At 36.2% G+C, this 20942-nt stretch overlaps 1 protein-coding gene across 1 annotated transcript; it reads right to left on the bottom strand.

The window, feature by feature from the left end:
• Positions 1–1923: 1923 nt before the first annotated feature.
• On the bottom strand, positions 1924–18864 carry LOC113703773 (delta-aminolevulinic acid dehydratase, chloroplastic-like). Its single transcript, XM_027225249.2, has 12 exons — positions 18289–18864; positions 13949–14060; positions 13700–13773; positions 8816–8884; positions 8657–8740; positions 8511–8580; positions 6059–6114; positions 5683–5804; positions 4594–4665; positions 4422–4503; positions 4258–4335; positions 1924–2275 (listed from the first exon to the last, which is right to left on the bottom strand). Exons 1-12 carry the CDS (start codon positions 18589–18591, stop codon positions 2108–2110), a joined length of 1290 nt encoding a protein of 429 aa, XP_027081050.1. The 5' UTR covers positions 18592–18864; the 3' UTR covers positions 1924–2107.
• Positions 18865–20942: the final 2078 nt, after the last annotated feature.

Here is a 20942-nt window from a genome sequence, read left to right as displayed (position 1 = left end):
TTAAATCTGGTTTCTTTAGTGTATCAATTTTTGTATTTAAAACTTCCATATGTTGAGATATTGTATGAAGAATTTGATTTGTATAATTATTTTGTTGATAAACCTTTTTAAGATCTTCTAGATTTATTGAATTATTTGTACTTGATTCAGCTTCTCTTCCCTTCTTAAAAGGTGAGGCTATTAGAAGTGGTACCAGATCATGTTGCAGTCCTTATAATTTTCTCTTTGGTATGTCTAAACTCTGTTCAGTTGGAAAATCTTGATAGCTCTCTTTATTATGGATACAACAGACTGCAATGTGTATTATTTAAACTCTGAAGCTGCAATGCACCTTAACTTTATTACTCAATTAACACATTTAACTACCCTCTGCTGCACTGTAATGGTTTTCTTTTTCATTTGCTTCATACATTAAACAACATGGCCTTATAAATGGAGATCAAAGACTTATGCATTCGTGCTTCCATTTCCTTCTAACCCCTCTAGCATAAACCATCACTTTTCCAATGGATAGATCTAAAATCCTTTCAAAAATGGGAAGCAGTTGGAACAAATAAGATTAAGTTTTACCTTTGCAGACTTGATAAGGCATGAGTCCATGCTACAATAGCTAAGACATCAGAAGAAGGAACAACTGTATACTATATCAGCAGAAAGTTCATTGAAGATTATCCAATAGTGGTTGAAATACATAGGTGAACCATCTCTATACTCTATCGCCTCCGTCATTCAATGGTTGCATAACGTCATTAATATCAATCTAGAAGCTTTTGCAAATGCAGGCATCTACATGTTTTAAGCTTTTTTTTGTCCTCATGATGAAAATAATTTCTTTCCTTATTGCAAACTATAATGGTGAAAGAAATGACCGCTCAAGAAGTTCCCCAAATACTAGAAGGAAGACCTTTGCTTCTATCAATTCTATCTATAAAAGTACAAGTACAAGCTGGTATAGTTTTGCATTTCCTCACTTTATTAACTCTCTTTTATTTTTTTGTGTGTGCACTTACTGATCACCTTTTTTTTGGTGCATTTATTGGATCTACCAGAACTTGCAGATCTAAGGCTAAATGAAGATAGGATGCCAACCATAACTCTTACAAATGGTCAGAAATACTATCACGTTGGTATGATCGGCAGATGTTTTGATCAAAATTGAAACCATTTCATTATTGATCATGATTTACAAAATGGTCAAATACTGCTCTTTATTCCACAGTCCAAGACTTCCTTTGTTGTACTGGTGTTTGATCGAAAAGGGTTAGAAAAGTTGTATCCATGGCACTTTGTGTTTTGCATTTGATTAGGCACCTGGTTTATGCTAATTCTATTTCAACAAAATGCCCTTCATTCGCTGCATTTCTATTTTTAATATAGCATAAGTTCGTGTTCGAAAAATGTTTCCGAAGCACTAGACGTTTAACGTTTAGCAAGTTGTTGACGTTTAGCAACTTGTTGCAAATATTTAATGATTCAAGCTTTGATAAAGGATGTTTAGCCACAAAATTCATGTTAAGCTACTCGCTGCACTTATCAAGCTTTGAAGTAAATGTTTGAAGTGTTACTTTGGTTACTTTAATGTCCTCTTTTTCTTTTTTAACTAATAATTAGTCATTGCAATTTCTTTTACAAACAGTTTCCATTTGCAAAACAAATTACTAAATAGGCTTATCTCCATAGACTACACGTTTAAGTATCCATCCCTTTCGAACTTTACTAATAATAATCAGCATACTTTTTCTTCTTAAATTACTATTTTTATTACTTCAAAACTGGGTCAGGTATTTTACATTTCCATCACGCAAAACGCGTTTATACCTCCTAATTCATTTATCAAATGCCATTGTTTCCTCTTTTATTGGTTGCTTTTGGCATGAATTTAAGTCCTTGAGGTCCCTCAAGGCGGACGAACAGCAATCAGTCTTGAGGTCAAATTTTCATCAGCGCAAATTTTCTTTCCTTTTTCTTGTTAAACGCAAGACAATATTAACCGCCGAAGTGGACGTGTACGACACCTATGCATGAAACAAACAGTCCCTTCCCAACTTACTCTACACATGAAACAAACACCTATGCATAAAAGCAATTTCTTGTTTCCCAATTGCTATTATCTCTTCTCGTCGCACAGGCATCTAGCAGCTTGTAGAGCAAAATAAGTAAGGATGATGTCAGCACCTGCTCGTCGAAGACACATCAAAGATTCTAACATCACTCTTTCCTCGTCAATCATTTTAAGAACGCCACCAGCTTTGATCATAGAGTATTCTCCTGAAACCTGGATAGAAGGGGGGAAGATAGGGCCAAATTAGATATAAACAAAACCATAGACGTTAACTGATTTATGCAAATCTGAAAGAACAATCATTCATCCAGTGTATACTTTCAAATTCCTGAGAAAGTAACTTTTTTGAAGCATCAATGGGATACAGATTAATTTTCACCTCATTTTATGCAAAGTACAAACCATGCACAACTAATTGGACCATACTGGCTCTAATTCCAAAGGCATTGCTTTCGTAACTTTATATCCCAAGGAACAACACATGTTTCATGTTTCAGTGTGATTAGTACCAGAAATCAACAGTTACAGCAAAATTGGATTGTGTGCCAAAATAGAACAGCTTTTTTGCTCCCTGTAATTGAGCCATCCATCCAGTCTTATAGAAAGAAAAACTGCTTAAGTTCCTCAGTATGATCACTAAATTCAATCACAGAGATAAATTGATAGGAATAGGTCCAACCTCTCTGACGTAAGCTCAAGTAATGTATAACCATCTTATCAATTAGAACTTGACCCTTCACTTGGAATTAAATCTTCATTCCTATGGCTGTCACTTTTGAAACTTGGCCATTTTATCTCATTATTTGTATCATATACAACTCAAGTAAACAGAATATATCACCCCAAATGAATCATCCTCCAACCACAATATCTCAAACAAAAATAAATCAATAAATACCAATATTGCTATCCACAAGAAAGCATTATGCTTATAATGTGGAAACAAAGATGCATCAAGGCTGTTTCCATGTTATAACTATGAGTTGGGAAGCAGAACTTGCAGCAAAAATACAAGAAGTTTGCGGGAGATTTTTTGTTTGGGGGGGGAGGGAAGAGGAGGATTTCACGAAGCCATTAACATTCAAATAATACACTTAAAATGGTCTTCTTTTCTGATTAATCATGCACTACCCATATCATTTTAAAGAATTTTAAGATCCAAAAATCGAAGTGAAGTCCAGCTGCAAGTATGTATGCCCTTATGATGCAACAAACAAGAGAACAGGAAGAACAAAACTAATGGGTAGATGCATGAACTAAGTAGCATAGAAAGGGTTTTATATCAAGTGACATCATTGGGCTTATTCAACATGCATTTGTCAGACATTGTTCCTAAAATGTTAGATAGCCAATCAATACATGAGTATAAAGATCAAGTACTCTACCAAAATCAGTAGTATGAAGTACTTTATATCACTTAAAAGTTGAGCCCGAAAATTTTGAATCACAGGAGAGTTTCATGTCAATGAGGAATCTCGAACTTTTAGGATTGTATCTATTCTAAATTTGGCTCATCGGTTGTTTAATTCTACAGTCTCCACCTTAAAGGAGTAATTGTTTCAATATTGACTAATCGTTGTGAATGTTTTCCCTAGCCATTCTCCTCTGTAATTTTCTGTGTTACTGACCCAGTATCAGACCCAATTTCATCAGGATGAATGGTCATATAGCTTTTCCTGCAATTAAGTTAGTTCGTGTGCTCATGCGTTGAACTCGCTCATGTACTTATGCCTTGAACCCATCACTCCAAAGATAAAGAAAATAAGAGAACACAAATGAACAATGACAACAGATCATCCCAAACTTTCTTTATTTCCATTGGTTATTTCCTCATTCTTGTGGAACCTGTGCATTCCATCTTATTCAATCCCCAATTTCCATACCCTTGTCCTTGATCAAATTATCACAGCAATTTAGGTGATTTATAGGTGTTAATCTTTCAATTACCTAGAGCTTTATCTTCTTTGTTTCTCCTATTTAGAGAAGCAATTAAGGCAAAAAAAGAAACACGTTTTCATTAATGACTTTCTTAGTTACTATGCCCATGAAAATATTGTGTTCACAATAAGAATTGTAGAATTGGAATCACATTTCAAAACATATTTGCTCCACTTGTATAATGAAGCTGGCACAAGATTGATACTGCAATTCCTATATCAATTTCAGAGTTGAAAATCTAAAAGCATTTCAGGTACCTGATAAGCAGCAATTGGCAAAGAAGAATTGTCACGAAGAAGCCGTATAATATCTAAATAAGGTAAACCAGGTTTCACCTGCAGCACAGGTATCACCAAAAGTCAGCAAAGCAGTAAAAGAAGTAAGGATTTGCAGTCAGATAGATGCAGAAAGCAAAACCTACTAGAAGGATATCAGCTCCCTCAGCCTCATCTTCACTGGTCTCAATAAGAGCCTCCCTATAGTTTGCGGGGTTCATCTGATAACTGTGTATGCCAGAAGAGAACTATGTCAGAGGACTTTCTCAAAGATAACATCTTGAGAATGTGACAAAAAACTTTCACAAAGTATGGTACGTTTTCTTGTCACCAAAACGGGGATTTGAGTCCAATGCATCTCTGAAAGGGCCATAAAATGAGCTTGCGTACCTACAATACCGTTTAAACAAAATTCAAGGAACCAATAAGAAACTCAACAAAATACAGCTATCAGAGTTGGATTGATAGATATTTTAACGAGTTACTAGTTTGCTGACCATGGTATATGGATGAATAGTTTTTCCGGTGAAAGCAGCTTGTGACCAACTCATGTTTCAAATATTACCAAGATCAAAGAAATAAAGAAATGTTGGCACAGGGAAGCCATGAGTTAATTGTACCCTCTCATAAATGAAGTTGATTATTCTCTCCCTCTTTCCACTGATCAGGAATGCATCCATATTATCAGGTAAAGCATATAAAGGGCAACCTATGCCTACAAAAACAAAAAGCTAGAAACTATGGTGACAGATAATGCCTCTGTCAAACTAAGGTTGCTAAAATTGAATTCCTGCAGTCCCATTGTCTGGTAAGATGATTATTTTTCTAGTATATTTCCAACTGTCTGCAAGTTTCAGATCTCATATAGAAATTTGGTAGTATAAAATTAATATTATTCGCACAAAAAAAAAAAGAAAAACTGTTGCAAATCTGGAATATCTTTTTCTATGTATATCCCATGATTTTCTGCTATATCCCATGATTTCTGCTCTATTTTAGGATTGAATAATTTACTCCTAATGTATTTTAGGATAGAATAAATTAGCTCCTAATTTTTAGGAAATTACAGATTTCATGGAATTGATAAAAGTCAAATTCCATTTGTATAAATGCTGTACAGAGCCTAGAACAAAAGATATGACAGAACAATTCAGTTTTTCTTTTTGTTCAAAAACAGATTACTATTATTCGCACTGCAAAAACAAAAAGTAAGATCACAATTATTCAAACAAACATCAATGTCAAATACACTGCTAAAAATGCCCTTTGGCATGAAGAAAAGATTCTTTTTTTGGGGGGGGGGGGGGGGATTGGGTGGGATGGGGCAGAAAGATATTAGAGAGTAGATTGATGTGTCAAAGTAATGATAAATCAGTCATTCACATATCAGTTTAAGCAACAGATTACTTGGCCGTGTAGGACATTATGGACACATGCTGGAAGCCTTCACTGTCAAGGGCTGCTCGAATTGCTCCAACCCGACCATCCATCATATCACTGGGACTAACAACATCAGCCCGTGCCCTGGCCTACATTTTAGAGACATCAAAACATAAAAGAGAGGGAGATCCTGAAAATTGAAAATGATCGCAAGCTTGATGGAATGCGGGTAGGATCCCAGATATATCATGTACAAATTTGAGAAATCTCCCCAAGGATGCCGTGCAAATCAATATCTAGAAACTCAGAAGAAGAGATATGCATCTCATATTGATTATTACCAGGACATCAGGACAGAAGGGGAAAAAAATGCTTGATAAGTTTCCATAGAAGACTTAGATACCTGTGCAATAGCTTGCTTACACAACTGGTGGACAGTTTCATCATTCATTATGACTCCTGCAGATATTTAAATGAGTATAACAATTAATAATACCCATAAAACAGCTTCTAAAGGAGTTCCAATCAATTAGAGAATACTTGAAGGTGCTGAAGCTGAGAACCACAACTGGTAGAAAAAGCCCAACACTCTTTTGGCTAATCACTAATTAAGACCTTTCCCACAATAAAAGAGTTGGATAAAATTCTTCCACTTTATTCTTTTTCCATGTTTTACTTATAATCCTCAGAAATCCTTCAATCTATGAAAATATTTTCATGATACTAACAACAAAGCATTGGCTATGAAATTTATCATTGATACGAAGAATAAAGCATTTCAAATTTCATTTCGCTCAACTTATGTAAATAGTGAGCCTAACATATATCATCTATGATCAAAAGTGCAAGCTACAGTCTGTTGAAGTTACATGTTCAAATTGCAACTACAAGCCAGTCTACTGCTTGACTATTACTATGAAAACTTCAATACTGCACTGACATTGTAATTCGCCTGTCAAATGGAGCTTTTAGTTCTCAAACAAGTATAAAGTCCAACCTTTAACAAGTGGTACATCAAACTTAACAGCTTTCTGATTGTTACACATGATTTTCAGTTTAAGTTGATATGTTTGAGACATGAGACAAACCTAAGGTTTTAGTTTTCCTTTATTTGGGTGGGGTGATAACTTAAAGAATCCCAAGATGCTCCAGTATCTACTATACAAGAGGGCCAAAATATGAATGAAAGTTACAAATCTTAGTAGGATATTTTTCTAGAGGATCCCTTATCCTCTTCATTTGTGGCTTCTCAAAGTTCTTTCTACAAATTGAAATTTTTTATCTGCATTATGACAATGGAAGTTCATCATCCAGATTTAGGTATGGCGTTAAATAACCATATCCAGTAGGAATAATTTTGCAAGTTGTGCCAAAGCTTGAGCGTAAGTACTTGTATAAGAACAGTCATCCTCAAACTTCAAAGGGATTAAGTATATGAACATTGTGCAGTTTCTCAGGCCAAAGATGTCCTCAAGAAAATTGCATACAGTATATTCCTATTACATGTACTTATAAATATAATGTGCAAGAGACAACTATGCTTCAATAAATAGTAGATAACCAGAAGAATCATAATGGTAGACAAATCCAGTGCGCAACTATGAAAGAATCACTAAAGCGAATCAGAATGCTGGGAAATTTGGAAACTATTACAAGCGAAATTCGACCTTGAATTCCAAAGTAAACATGACCATTCAGAAATGATCAAAATTTTAAACTAGGTTTATTCAGCTGTTTTGTATATGTTTTGAGGCAGCGGGAGTTTAGTAACGTGGCCTATAAGCTTCCCAGTATGCAACTTATAGGACTGCAGTTTTGTGGCTCCATCATAGCCTAGGCCAGCTCTCGCAATGTAGTCATGTGCCGTCAAATCTGGGCCATGAACTGTGCTCAGTTCAAGACAACTACAGTATTTCAGCTAATAAAAGAATGTTGCCATAACACCGCCACAACATATTAAACATCCACCTTCATTAATCTTTGAATACCACATACCAGAATAATTGTTAACATAAAACCCTCACCTACTTACACAGTATTTCCTTCAAACAAAAAATCCTTGGGGCTACATCAAGCTTAATGCTAGTAGCTTTTGTTTTCTGCTGCAATCAGAAATCCTACACCAATCTACTTATGACAAAATAATCAATTATTCTTTTCTTCCACTAAAAGTGCCAAACATCAAAACATTAACTTATACCAAAAATGTGTGTTAAATTTGACTTATATTGTACAACTGCATTTGTCGAGCTATAACATCCAGTCTCAAGTGCTTCGTAACAAAGCCACCGCATTTACAACTCTCTTCCAAATTAGTATCATTGTGCTGCTGCAGTTTATCATACACTTGTACAATATTTGACCACATCTAACAATTTACACACTTCTTAGGCTAATTTAGTTGCAACAATTTCAGAGAAGAATTAAAAGACAAAAGGACACATGACAACACCAAGGTACAAGGGGGAAAAACAGACAAAATGGGAAATCAAACAAATACATTGCTTGTGCCATGTCTCTTATTGAATTCAAAAAGAGTAGGTTCATGTTTCATTAGAACCTAAATCTGCAAATCCACTCAAAATAGATAGCCAGGCCAAATTCGCTTAAGTGCCCCATGAGAGGGAACAATGGACCACCAAGGAGAAACTTTTAAAGTGCATGCAGTAGAAGTTCAATAGTACTCATAAACAACCCCACCATTAAAACAAACAAGAAAAGCATACATCAATATACTTAAAAGTGAGCAACAGCAATAAGAATAAATTTATCAATTCATCCCTAGCTTCGAGAAAGTGGGCAACAAATCAATGCAGAATTTAATCCTAGGATTGGAGCAAAAAAGTAAATCTTACCATCTTCCCTCACAATGCCATCATGCCCATCTGAAGAGTAAGGGTCTAAAGCAACATCTGTGTAGATAACCTATTAATTGATGTGTCAGACAACATACATTCCTACATTCGAATGAAAAAACCAACAATGAAGTATTACAACATACAAGATCTGGATATTTGTCTTTGAGCAGTCGAATGGCACGAGGTACTAATCCATTCTCATTGTAAGCTTCATCTCCTGTGGGGGACTAAATGAAGAAAGATGATCAAATTCATCATTTACTTAATCCTGAAGGACAGTCTTAAACAGAATAAGCAAGAACCTTCAGAGCATCTGGAACTTTAGGGAACAGCACAATGCTGTTGACACCAACATCTCGAGCTTTGGAGACCTGCATCAGAACAAGATTAACAAATGACTTCTTGATCTTTTGGACAGATTATTTTAGCCAGAGCAGGAAGGGATATGACAACACACTCAATGTCACATGATAAACCATTCACTAAGGTAGGCAAAATGAAATTTAAAATCTCCTCAGAGTTCCAATTTAAAATCTGACCCTTCTGGTAGCCTTTGTTACATGACCTCAGGTTGGAGTATCAGTACGGGTATGCATCTAGGTGTTAGGCTTGATAATCTTCTATAACATGATATTGGCAACATGGATACCATGCAGGACACACTTTTATGAGTATTATCAAATAATATTAGTGGAAACTTTGTAGGTGTAAGCTGTAACCTTCACTTGGTATATCTGACCTATGTATTTCATGTAACTGCTCAACTGTAACTAAATGGATATTTTTTTCTTCGTTCAATATTCTTTGTAAATGTACTTATTTACGTACACTAATAAGATCATTTCTGTTTCAAATAGGTAGTTAAAGTAGTTATGCCTAGCTGCCAGAAAGTTACCAAGCGCTGGAAGTCAATAGTGACAGTTCCTCCATATCTGAATAAAGGCACAGAGCTACTATTGTAATCTTATTCTGGATGTATAAACTTTTGAATAACCAATTCTTCTGTCCCATTCTGTTCTCTTTCCAATTTCTGTTCTATCTGCTTCCTCTCCACTCTCATTCTGCCATGCTCTCTTCTGTTAGTAGGGATCATAGCAGCTGGTATCGGATCTTCCAGTCCTTGGATCTTGAAGTTTTGATTTCCCTCCAACGGCTGAGGGAACTCAATTGTACTCTCTAAGGAACAAGTTAAGACCGGAAGACTCATTTGCAGAATTATATGTACTCCATTAACGCGATTCTAAAGTCTGCAGAAATGAAAACTTTCATGGCAACCATTACTACTTTTATGAAGAAAGAGGAATTCTTGCTATTCCTACAGGCTAATCACAAAGATTCAGCAGGGGACATAGACAAGGAGAAGGTGGTCATTTGGTTACAGAAAAAGGGGAAACCATTTCCCCAAATTTTGTGGGCATCAAGCCAGGGAATGTGACAGGAAGTGTGTGAAGCTTTTCCAGTCGTATGGCATTACTGATTCCCAAAAAATGTAATGGCAGAAATCCATTTGGAGAAGAAAGTAAACATCTGGTTCCAGAATCTAAAATTGGACAGAGTGGAAGGAATTTAATGAGGAAGAGGTAGAGGTATTGGTAATTTGGGGGATGAAGATGGAGTGCAAGAACTCAACAAGCTACAGCAAACCTCTTCAGCTTTGACTTATGAAGAGAAATTTCAAGAATTGAAAGCCTTAATTTTGCTTAAGAACCCAGGGTTGAGTGAGAACCTATCACTTTGCAAGCAGCCTTGAAGTTGCTAGATAGCAGCAACAAGCTCTTATGGACTCACCAAGACAAATAAAACAGTAACTAGGTCTGCCCCTTTTCCTAAGTCAGGTTCGGGATCAAGTTTTCAGATGAGCAAGGATTTCATTTCTCAGGCTGTGAGTTTTCATTAACCAAAAAAGATAAATGATTGGGTGGCAGCATGCCACTGTGGCACCATGCTACTTCCTTGATTGGTTCTCATAAACACTGAGGAGCATCAAAAGAATGCCTAGATTGTAAAGCAGTACTCTGAAGACAAGATCCAAGAGCACCATCTCAAGTCAAAGCACCCAAAATACCCTCAACCATATCCGACACAGATCCCAAACTAGCATCCATGACAAATCCGTTGAGACAGGTACGTAGGCGATGGATATTGAGTTGATGTAAGACAGTACAAAAGGAACTTCACTCATGAGAAGGTGTTCATGAAGCTGCAAAAATGACAATAAGCAAAAAAATTGACCTTTGAAAAGCTAACATTACATCATCTGACAGATTCAAGGTCCTATGAATGAGGCCTTGGTTAATGAACAATGAAATAACCAAGATTGAGGCCCAAAAGCATGATGTCGTAGACTCAAGTCTTGTTTATAGACATAGGCAAGAAATGCAACTTGACAGCAAAGCAAAACTGAAAGTGATTTTCAAAAGAGAAGACACTATATGCTAAGCTTGTTCATGTTAACCACTACTGAAAATATCTAAAAAAACTATGAATAAAGAAATTTAAGCAAGATTACTAGCATCTAAGGAACTTCAGAAAGCTGATTCTGAATCCAACTAAAACTCCTTTAAAATCATGCAAGCAACTAAAGACCATTAGTGCTGCTGAATAAGAATTATGAGCATCTTGATTCACAGCCAGTGGAAGCAAAACATGATTTGATTGGAAAAGCATGGAAAACATGCTTCAAGAAAGAAAAAAGATTAACTGCAACTATTCATGCGTGCAATAAAAGACAAAACTAGAACACATCTAGAGATGGATTTGGCTAAAAGTGAGAAAGCTACTAAGTCTTTTGACTTCTCCGTAGGTACCCCAGACCCAAAATTGAATGGGACTACATCTTTGCTAACATTAAAACAAAAGATTCAGAAATTCCTATAGCTGATGTGGTTGATGTTTGTGAGGTTGGAAGATAGCCTGTAGTTCAGAATTTCACAAAAGAGACCACAACTGAAAAACAGAAGATTTATTTCACATGAATTTCCAACAAATGTAATAATTACCAAAAGGTGGAAGTGCTAGAAAAAAGATCTCATAAAATCACTGAAGAAACTGAAAAATAAATGGCTAATTTAAAGATATTAACTCCCCTGAAGATGACTAAAACCCACTCCAATACTAAAATGCTGCACTAATAAATTCCTGCAGCCCAGATAGTCTTCAATCTTTTTCTGAACTCCTAACCGTATCACATATGGAGAATATTTTAGCTCATGCAACAGCTAATGGAGATAAACAAAAAGGCCCTAACTGAGGTTTTCTCTCAAAAATAGGAACCTCTTACAGATAAAAAGGATGTTTTGATGGAAGATAAGCTCAAAGAAGTAGATTTGAAGGTACTTAAAGCAACAGCTCATGAAGATATCAAGACTACCATCTTATTTCTACAAGGAAAGTCCACTTATTTTCATCCCTCTTGTATTCAGATACGACAAAGAGTTAATAAGCAGTGGATTTTGATTCTTTCGGATTTCAAAGCTCAAGATCAACTTTTCACCACGAATTGAAGCAGAAAACTAAAGCCTCAATAAGATATCAAATTGATCTAAGCACTTTAGCCCTCATATCCAAGCTACTAGTAAGGCCCAAGCACAAGCTAGTTACTGCCATAATTTGATACCTCAGACAAAGCAACGCCTTAGTGAACTTCTTAATTTGACTCCTTCAAGCTGTGTTTTGTGTGTAGTTCATCGTATGACTTGGACTCCAATAATCGAACACTTAGTTCTGAAGCTATTCGAATCAAGTGGCCAACCTCATATAAAATAGGAGACTACTTCTAGTGAAGTAAAATCAACTAGTTCCCATTTAATGCAGTCAGAAAAGAGTTCACTGAAATCTAAACTTGAAAACCTTCATGATATTTCAAGCCTCAACTAAGCAATTCCATCCCTGGAAGATTAGCAGCCTGACAAGGAGCACAAAACATAGATCAAATGCTTAAATGAAGTTTCATTGTAGTTTTATTCTTTGAGCTTTTTGAACTTTCAGGAGTTTAGTACTGAGGACTGTGATGGTCTTTCAATTATTTTATTATATTAGGAAACTAAATGGGATAGTTGTTATCAGGAAAGGAGTCCCAGAAAAGTTCTAAAAGCATTTTGCTTGGAATACAGGAGTTCATTTCTTAATAGCGTCCTATCTTTTAGGGGAGTTTATGGCTTTTAAATGCTCTTGTTACAACTTTTTTTTTGGTCTTTTATTTGGCTCATGGGAAACTCCAAACCTTACAAAAGGAAAGGGAAGGGTTTGAGAGTCAAACAAGGACCTCTAGTTACCTAATTAATGTTCATACTAGCTGAGCTGGATCTCTGGGATGTTACTAAGTTATCCACATGGAGATTGATCAACAATGAATTCAGATGTTGGGTCATTAGATGTTTTCTTCCTTTCTTCTTCCCCTCTTTCTCCTCGTGTTACTATTTGTGGGTACTGTTCACAGCCCAAGATCATTTCTTCTACTAGCACAGTAGCACTAGGCAAGATTATCCCAAATTTGTCCTAGATCACTACCACTATGTACGCATCCACTGTAAAAGAATCTCAAGATCACCATATCATCTTAAGGAGAAATTCCTTACTCTAGGGGTGGTTCCTGGTAAATCCTAGATATGATTTCCAGACTTCCCTTCTTCCTATTTCCTAAAATCACTTCTTCTAATTGCAGTCCTTAAATCAAATATTTCTTCTGCAATCTGTTGAAATCAAACCTCATCATTAAATTGAATAAAGAACCATTAGGTCAACAATTCTCCAATCAAGTGAACTTGAATGACTCGCAGCAATAGAGCTGTTAGTAAATTCCATAATTCATGAAATTACAAAATATCCCTGATACTGGAATTTAATATGTTTAATGACTACCTACAGGAAGAATACATCAAATATATCATACAAGGCACCTCCTAGGCATTAAATCCATTTTAGGCTGATCCTTCTCATATTAGCTCAATTTGTATGAATTTTGCAACATTACAAATGAACTTGATGGTTTTTTTTCTAATTTTCTCATTTTTCTAAGCAATCTAACAATAGCATTACTGCCCCTTCAATTAATAAACCTGCAAATTATAGTACTGTAAAGGAAATATTTCTCAAACGCGCTTCACGTTCAACAGTTTGATTTCTAAGAAACAAGGTAAGAATTGCATTTTTGCAGAGATGAAAAGAATTTGTAAGAGCCTGTTAACCTCTTCTAGTAAACCATGTCTCCATCCAAGCCTGTAACAACCAGGCATCGCTCCAATTGGTGTGTCCTCTTCACCTACAAATATTGTTAAATAACTGGAATCAATTACATGCCAAGACACGTATAAACAGCCAATATATGAAGTATCTAACCACATCACGCATATATAACAAATACTAGGATGAATGTAGGCCTGCACATTAGATGTAGAAAAAAAATACACATAAATGAACAGCATTATATGACTGACCTTCATGAATGAAAAGTGGATACACAAAGTTTGCAGGAGATAAAGTCGTTTCCTGGAAGGCAGCCCGCAATGCTGGTGATTTACGATTTCGACGAGGACGTCGACTTAGTGGCTGATGCAAGAGTACATATTAGTGGAGCAGATTAAACTATATAGCAACTATATGCTTTCAAGTTACGCAAAATAGACATACAGTAAAAGGATTTTATCAATCAACAGACTCAAACAATCACCATGAGTTGTGCAATACAACATTAAAGAATAATTTCACGTTTAACATTAAAAAATGCTAATATGCATGAACAATGGCCACCATTTGGATTGGGGATTTGAAGGAAGGAAAAAGTGATGGTTTAGGGAGGAAAGTGAGGCAGAAAAAGGCAACATAGAGGTCAAGGTATAATTAACTTCGAATTCTTCTTTCCATCCAAAGGTTGAACTAAAAGAAGAACACAGGAAGATTATTCATAAAACATCGGCTAATGCCAAAACAAGTCTTTCTATTTATGGTTACAGTACAAATAATCCTGGAATTGATACCAAAGTTGTGTCTAATCAATTTTAACAGCAGTGACAACTACAACCACCTACAAATGTAGAATGAACTTCTAATTCATTATACTCTAAGCAAAACCTCTTCCATTAAATACAAAACTTCTAAATCTCCTTGCTTGCAACTCCCATGCTATTATCCCATCCCATTGTTAAAGTCCTATTTCCATCTTAAGTTCCTCTCTCCCTTCCTTATTCCTAATTCCAAGAGGCACATTTACATAATTGTCATCACTACAATAATAGCTGATTGTGGTTTCTCAACACTATTATGAACTTTTTCCAATATGAGTGGTAAAGTTCCAACTAAAGTTGTTATTTTAGTCAGCAAATCTTGTACCAACCATCATAGGAATTTAATCCATTGGTGGTTCATCTCTAGTTTCAAATTTTAGTAAGGGTTAAATCTTAGTTTGCAATTGCAAGAACTGGAATAAGTGAGGCAAACTAGGAAGTACACCCAGATTTACCATAACAAATGGTATGAGACCAGATCTGGAACTGACTATTAATTCTTTCAAAATCTCCTCCAGATTTGCATCTCCCATACAAGAGGAGGTGCACATTCTATATGGTTGGTAAACACTTCATTTTGAAGTAAATCTAAGTTATATCAGCTTTCCAGTTAACTAAAAGTACTTCAGTCCTTAGTATTTGGCTAAAAGAGTCTAGTCATACCAGGAAACTACATGTCAGGTTGCTTTAAGAAAATACAAAAAGAAGAAAAAGTTTAGTTGCAAAATTGAACAACTCTCTAAGGCTTGGGCCTCATAGGAGGCTTGACTTCTAATATTAAAGATCTCAAGTTCAATTAAAATCAAATCAGGTCAGAACATTCTTTATCCAAAAGGTATACACATGGAACCCTTACAGAATAAGTTTCAAGTTCCCATCCAACACCATTGTTAGCAAAATTAATTTTCTCATCTAAAACATAAACCATTTACATCCCACCAAACAAACCTAAATTCTGGTTTACTGAAGCCAACAACTTAACATGTACGAACTCAAATCATGTATTCGTACTACTCCTTATTTCTCTTATTGATGTCTATTTTCATAAATACATTAGCAAAATTCTACAAGTCATTCTTAATAGCTGGGAATACAGTCAAGTGCATCTAATTCTAAAGGTTGTATACCTAATGGTGGATATATTGGTGCCCAAATTTAAATTAAAGATCATTAACTACAAGGCTCTATACATTAATATGAGAATGCACGTCCTAAAATTCATGATTAAAGCAGTGTACCCACATTATGCTAAGGCCTCAATAACATGTAGAGAATTATCTGTTTGCATTGTCATGAGCTCACAAGGTATTAATCCAGGAAAGTGCTAAATAGATTACTCAATTTTTGAGAAATTTGAACAGTGAGATGATGCATCACCAGTTGGCTCCAATCATTCAATATATTAAGAATCTAAGCTACAAAAGAAATGCTTGGATTAAAATATTAAGAGCAAAGGTGTCCCAGAGAGTCCAAATATGATTCCAAGAAAAAGTTTCTCAAACAAAATATGGCAAAGATGATTTGAAGTACTTATTTGGTATTACGAAATTGGATCCTATGCCAAAATAAAGATTGACAACAGGAAACACAGCCAGAGTGTCAGACCAAAAAAAGTGTAAATGACAACAGCAGGTAAGCCAATAAGGCAGATATCAAGAACTCATACAAATAGGAACTACATCTCATAATAATCTCCTCTCCTGAAGATGATTAAATGTGGAATCAATGATCTACAAACTATGTTGTCCAATTATGATAGGAATAATTTGCAACTTTTAGATGCTTAACTGCGTAACAAACACAAGTGCTGAATCATCTAATGCCTGGTGAAGAAAGAGGTGAAGAAAGAGGACAGCAGACCAGTTAACTCTAGCTCATTTTACAAGATATTGAATAGTATTTTCGAGTATAAAGAAATGACTATTTGAAGAAACTATGATTCAGAAAGATTTCATCTTTATTTGATTTGACAATCTTATCCACATATTTGTATTTCTTATCCCACCATTAGTATAAACACTATCAAGTGCCAACTTCAATTATTTAGGGATGTTACATGTGTCATTTGGTTTCCTTTGCAATTGGAGAATCACCCCTTATAATTTCCCAACATCATCTTATTGTGACCAATATACCTCATAGGACATTCATCCCAGAAAGTGTAAAGGCCCAATTTATTTCTTGGATTATTCATAGAATGTAAAACAATACGCAAATGAGAAATATAAAGTAAGTAATTGTCTGCATTGTTTGGTTAATATGCAGATAGATTAGAGTATAAACATTCTTACCTGCATATTTGATATCAGAGCTCAGAAAAGTCAGTTCGCCCAATTTATTCCTAGATACAACCCATACACTATCGCATGGACTTAGTTGACACTCAATTTTAAAAAAGCACTAGTGCGACAACAAACAAGGTTTTTTAAGGTAGGTCCTTGAAAAATTACCAAGTTGGTAGCTCCCATATGAAGTAAATCTTGCACTCTAATTCTTCTCTGAGGGTATTTACATTTTTAAAATAGCAGCAAGCAACACTAGCTATCTGCTTCTGAAATGTGCAGCAATATGATTTGCGATATTTAACAAAGGCAGCTACCTGCTCATGCTGCACAGTAGCATCAGTTTGTTCTAGTCAACAGACACAGGAGTTTCTTCTCAACAACACACATAGGGATTCACTATCTTGAGCAAGGTTCTTATACAAGCAAAGCTACAACTGAATTGTTGTTCTAAATCTTCTAGTCTATTGAATGGTTCAATATTTCCATATGCATTCCCCTGAATTTGACCTTTATCTAAAATAACTTCTCACCTTGCTAAGCAACTAAATTACACTCCCAAACAATCGAAAGGAACTCATGCAATTGTTTCAGTTACTGTTGTACTGCTTTTGGTTAGAAATAAATCAACTTCAAGTTGGACAACCGTGAAGTTCAGATGATGCAAAAGCATGTTGTGCCTCAAACTTTGGAAATTACACGGGCAATTTTTGAGCCAAAAGCCATCACATTTCTTTCAGAAGTTAGAACATCCACAAGGTACAGAAGAAGAACTCTATATAATCTTTCAAAACATGACTCATACACAATAAAGGTTGAACCTCACAGTACTAACTAGTAGCAGTTGCATCTTCGTCCTTTTTCACAGTCCTTTCCAATGGACCTTTGAGAACTTTTGTTTCCTAAACTATATTTCCAAGGCTAACAAATCTTAGAAGCCATAATGGTGCTCATTTTTACTGAAATTCATGGTATTCATGATTTGTTATTATTATATTTTATCATGTCAACAAATTTTTAGAAAAAATTCTTTCTTGTATTTTATCAAAATATGCATTTTTTTTCGAGACAGGGGTATCCGGGCCGAACTAATCCCCAGCAGCCTGAGAGGAGAGGCCCATTCCTCTCGAACGCGTTAACCCCGGGACTCGCTCCATGGTGACCATATCCTAAAAAGGAGCAACACAGCACACGAGCTACCCCGGGTTGGGCGTTTTATCAAGATATGCATGCCGCATCAATAGATGTGTGATTTTTTCCCATGACTTAATAAGTTATACAAAAGAATCTCTGCATCAATACATAATCAAAAGGGGTTTCATATGGATTAGATCATCATCAACTAAAATCAACTAAAAAAAGCCCAATAAAACTCCCAAATGTAATACGTCAATACAACTTTTTTTTATCAAAAAACAAAAATAAATGAAAACAAGTCCCATGACAACAGCAATTTAAATTACAAAAAAAAAGGGAAAGAAAATTATTTACAAGTGAGGGCACCACGGGAGAGCCAGAAGGGGCGGCAGGCTTAGATGGGATTGGGGGCGCCTCCGGCACATTTCCGGCTACTACAGCTGCTTCACATTCAGCGTCAGACAATCCCAATTTCTTCGTAGGCCCATCAGCATGAGTTTCACTCGCTCTGACTGTAAACCTGAGCTTCGGACTTCTTCTCCAACTCTGTTTGACTAACGTCGACGATGATGGCCTCAAAAATAAGGGATTGCGATTCACAACAACTCCTCCTACATTACAGCCTGAATTCAAAGCTGTGGTTGAAGCCATTATCATCCTAATCACAATTCAACGACCAAATCACTGTAATACGCCAAATTGGCCAGTAGAAAGATCAGGTGATGTTAATTTGCTTAATTTGTGAAACCCAAATAATCAAATCTCCGTTGTTATACTCTTTGAGATGAGATGAAATACAACAATTTTCCTTAATTTAAAACCCCAAAAAAATGGACAAGGTCAAAAGAGGGAGAGGCGAACTAGATGCCGAAGGTGGGATTTGGGAGGTGAATCTTATCTGGAACAAAATTTTATTACATTCTTTTGTGTGTTACTAATGAGATTTCCAGACTCATATGATTGGGCCACATCATCACTACGATTACGTGTGATAATGTTTTGGAGAAATGTCCAAGGTATAACAGTGGGATTCACGGTTATAGTGGGATTCATCTATGGTGCAAAATCGAGTCACCCGTACATAATTGGAAGAGCCAAGGGAAAGAAAATAATCCATCAATGTGAACCAATGTTGTACGACTTGGATCAGATTGGTCGGTTCGATCGATCCAATCATGAACCGGTCTTCTACTTATATAGTAAAAGCACGAATGATGGTTGTTGTGTTGATGTGGCTGTGTTTTATTGGCTGGAGGGTGATCGTCATTCACGTGCGAGCCGCGTGCTTTTCCCCGGAGAAGAAGTGGGATTTTTGTTGTCGTTTGTCCGAGAATGAGGACCTTTGGTCCTTTGGTTTTTTTGATGATTAAAGTTGTTTCCAGCGACCATCATTTCTCTGGTCAGCAGATAACCAGTTGAGTAAGTTTATGAGGGTTGGTGATGGTTTGATTGATGACAAGTGTTAGGCGATGGACTCAATGTACTTTTGCATGATTTTACGATTTTGCTCTTCTTTTAAAATCAACTACACCGTTGTATACTGCTAAGCTTCTTTCTTGTTTTCGTTCTCTTGTGAGAAGAAGTTTTAGCTCTGCTTTAGAGAGCTGCCAAAAATAGACTTTTTGCTCTTTCCCTTTGATTGAAAGGACTGAAACCTCTTTGTTTCTCCATGTATGTAGAGGTTTCTATGCTTCTGGTGCCGCCTTTTCCAGATATCCTCATCATTAGGGGTGAGCATCGAATTCGAATTCGGTAATTCGGTAGGTTGAAATCGGTAATTTTCGGTAAATGGTTCTGGAAATATTCGACCTAATTCGCATTCGAATTAGACACTACCGAATTCGAATTCAACCCGAATTCAATTCGGTAAACAAAAAAATACCGAATTACCGAATTCCAGAAAACTGCAAGGGTCGCCAATATCTCTTCGTTCTCGTACTCACTCAGGCACACCACACAAATTTCAGCCTCTTCACGCTCAGCCTGTTTTACACCAGGTGTTGTATGATACCTTCTAGTCTTCAGATGTTGGGAGATGGTTTCTTCCAGCCAATCATCTCCAGGGCCATCCGATTCTTCAACATCAGCATTCGAATCTTCATACAGATCAAACACCGTAGGCTCCTGCCCATGACTCAGTTCAACCAATGCAGTCTCTTCTTCTGGCTCAATCCTAATCCGCATGAAGATATTTGAAAACTGGTAATCAGATTCTTGAAACCAGCCACCAGTATTATTAGTGTTGTTCTCCTCGTACTCCCCAGCCGGAGAAAGAAGTACGAGGTTTGCTGGTTGACTGATGTGGTGATGATTATCAAAGCCAGTTGCTGCTTGCACATAATTCCCTTGCATCAACATTGCAGTGTTGTATGGCAGAGGGCCAAGAGTGAAACAAGAGGCAGGTAGTATTGGATAATGGTGGCAAGGAGGATATTCCAGGCTGCTGAAACCATAAATGGGCAGCGGAGAATGAGGGTACATCGTAATCTGATTGGGAAAGTAAATATTTTATCGTTTTACAAAATTCAATTTGAATTCGGTAAATCCGAATTCAAAAACCCCAAAACCAAATTCGACCCTAATTCGATTCTTACTAATTCGATACCACCGATTTACCGACCGAATTACCGAATTACCGAATTCGAATTACCAAATTGAAATCGATTTCGATCGGTAATTCGGTAATTACCGTAATTGCTCACCCCTACTCATCATGGTCCGCGGTAACTATGCCTCATTTTCATTTTTTTTTCTTCCTCTCCAACTGCTTGCTTCTATCTGCTACCTTTTAATCGCGTTTCTTTTTTCCCTCTTCCTATTTTCTTTCTCAAAGTTGCTGTCTTGCTACCTTCTTTTGTCGAATTTAATTCCGCTGTTATTGTTTACTCTTAACTCCTTGTGAGTCTGTTGTCTGCACTGTCATGTTTATTTGGTTTTTTACCCTAAATCTTATGGCCTGATTAGCTGTTACTGTTGCATTGGCTGTTTGTTTTGCTTTACGCCTCATT

The sequence above is a fragment of the Coffea arabica genome, chromosome 8e (genome assembly GCF_036785885.1).
Source record: "Coffea arabica cultivar ET-39 chromosome 8e, Coffea Arabica ET-39 HiFi, whole genome shotgun sequence".
NCBI classification, from domain to species: Eukaryota; Viridiplantae; Streptophyta; class Magnoliopsida; order Gentianales; family Rubiaceae; genus Coffea; species Coffea arabica.
The sequence above is the reverse complement of the archived record's forward strand: the minus strand, read 5'-3'. Positions and strand labels throughout refer to the sequence as shown.

What these genes read in the sequence shown, in the direction of transcription:
- LOC113703773 (XM_027225249.2), bottom strand. Translation starts at nt 18,591, where the DNA reads ATGATAATGGCTTCAACCACAGCTTTGAATTCAGGCTGTAATGTAGGA. An exon ending in AAGTTCCAGATGCTCTGAAG is followed by an intron (nt 8,741 to 8,815) that starts GTTCTTGCTTAT and finishes TTCTTCATTTAG; the next exon opens with TCCCCCACAGGAGATGAAGC. An exon ending in TGGCATTGTGAGGGAAGATG is followed by an intron (nt 6,115 to 8,510) that starts GTAAGATTTACT and finishes AAATATCTGCAG; the next exon opens with GAGTCATAATGAATGATGAA.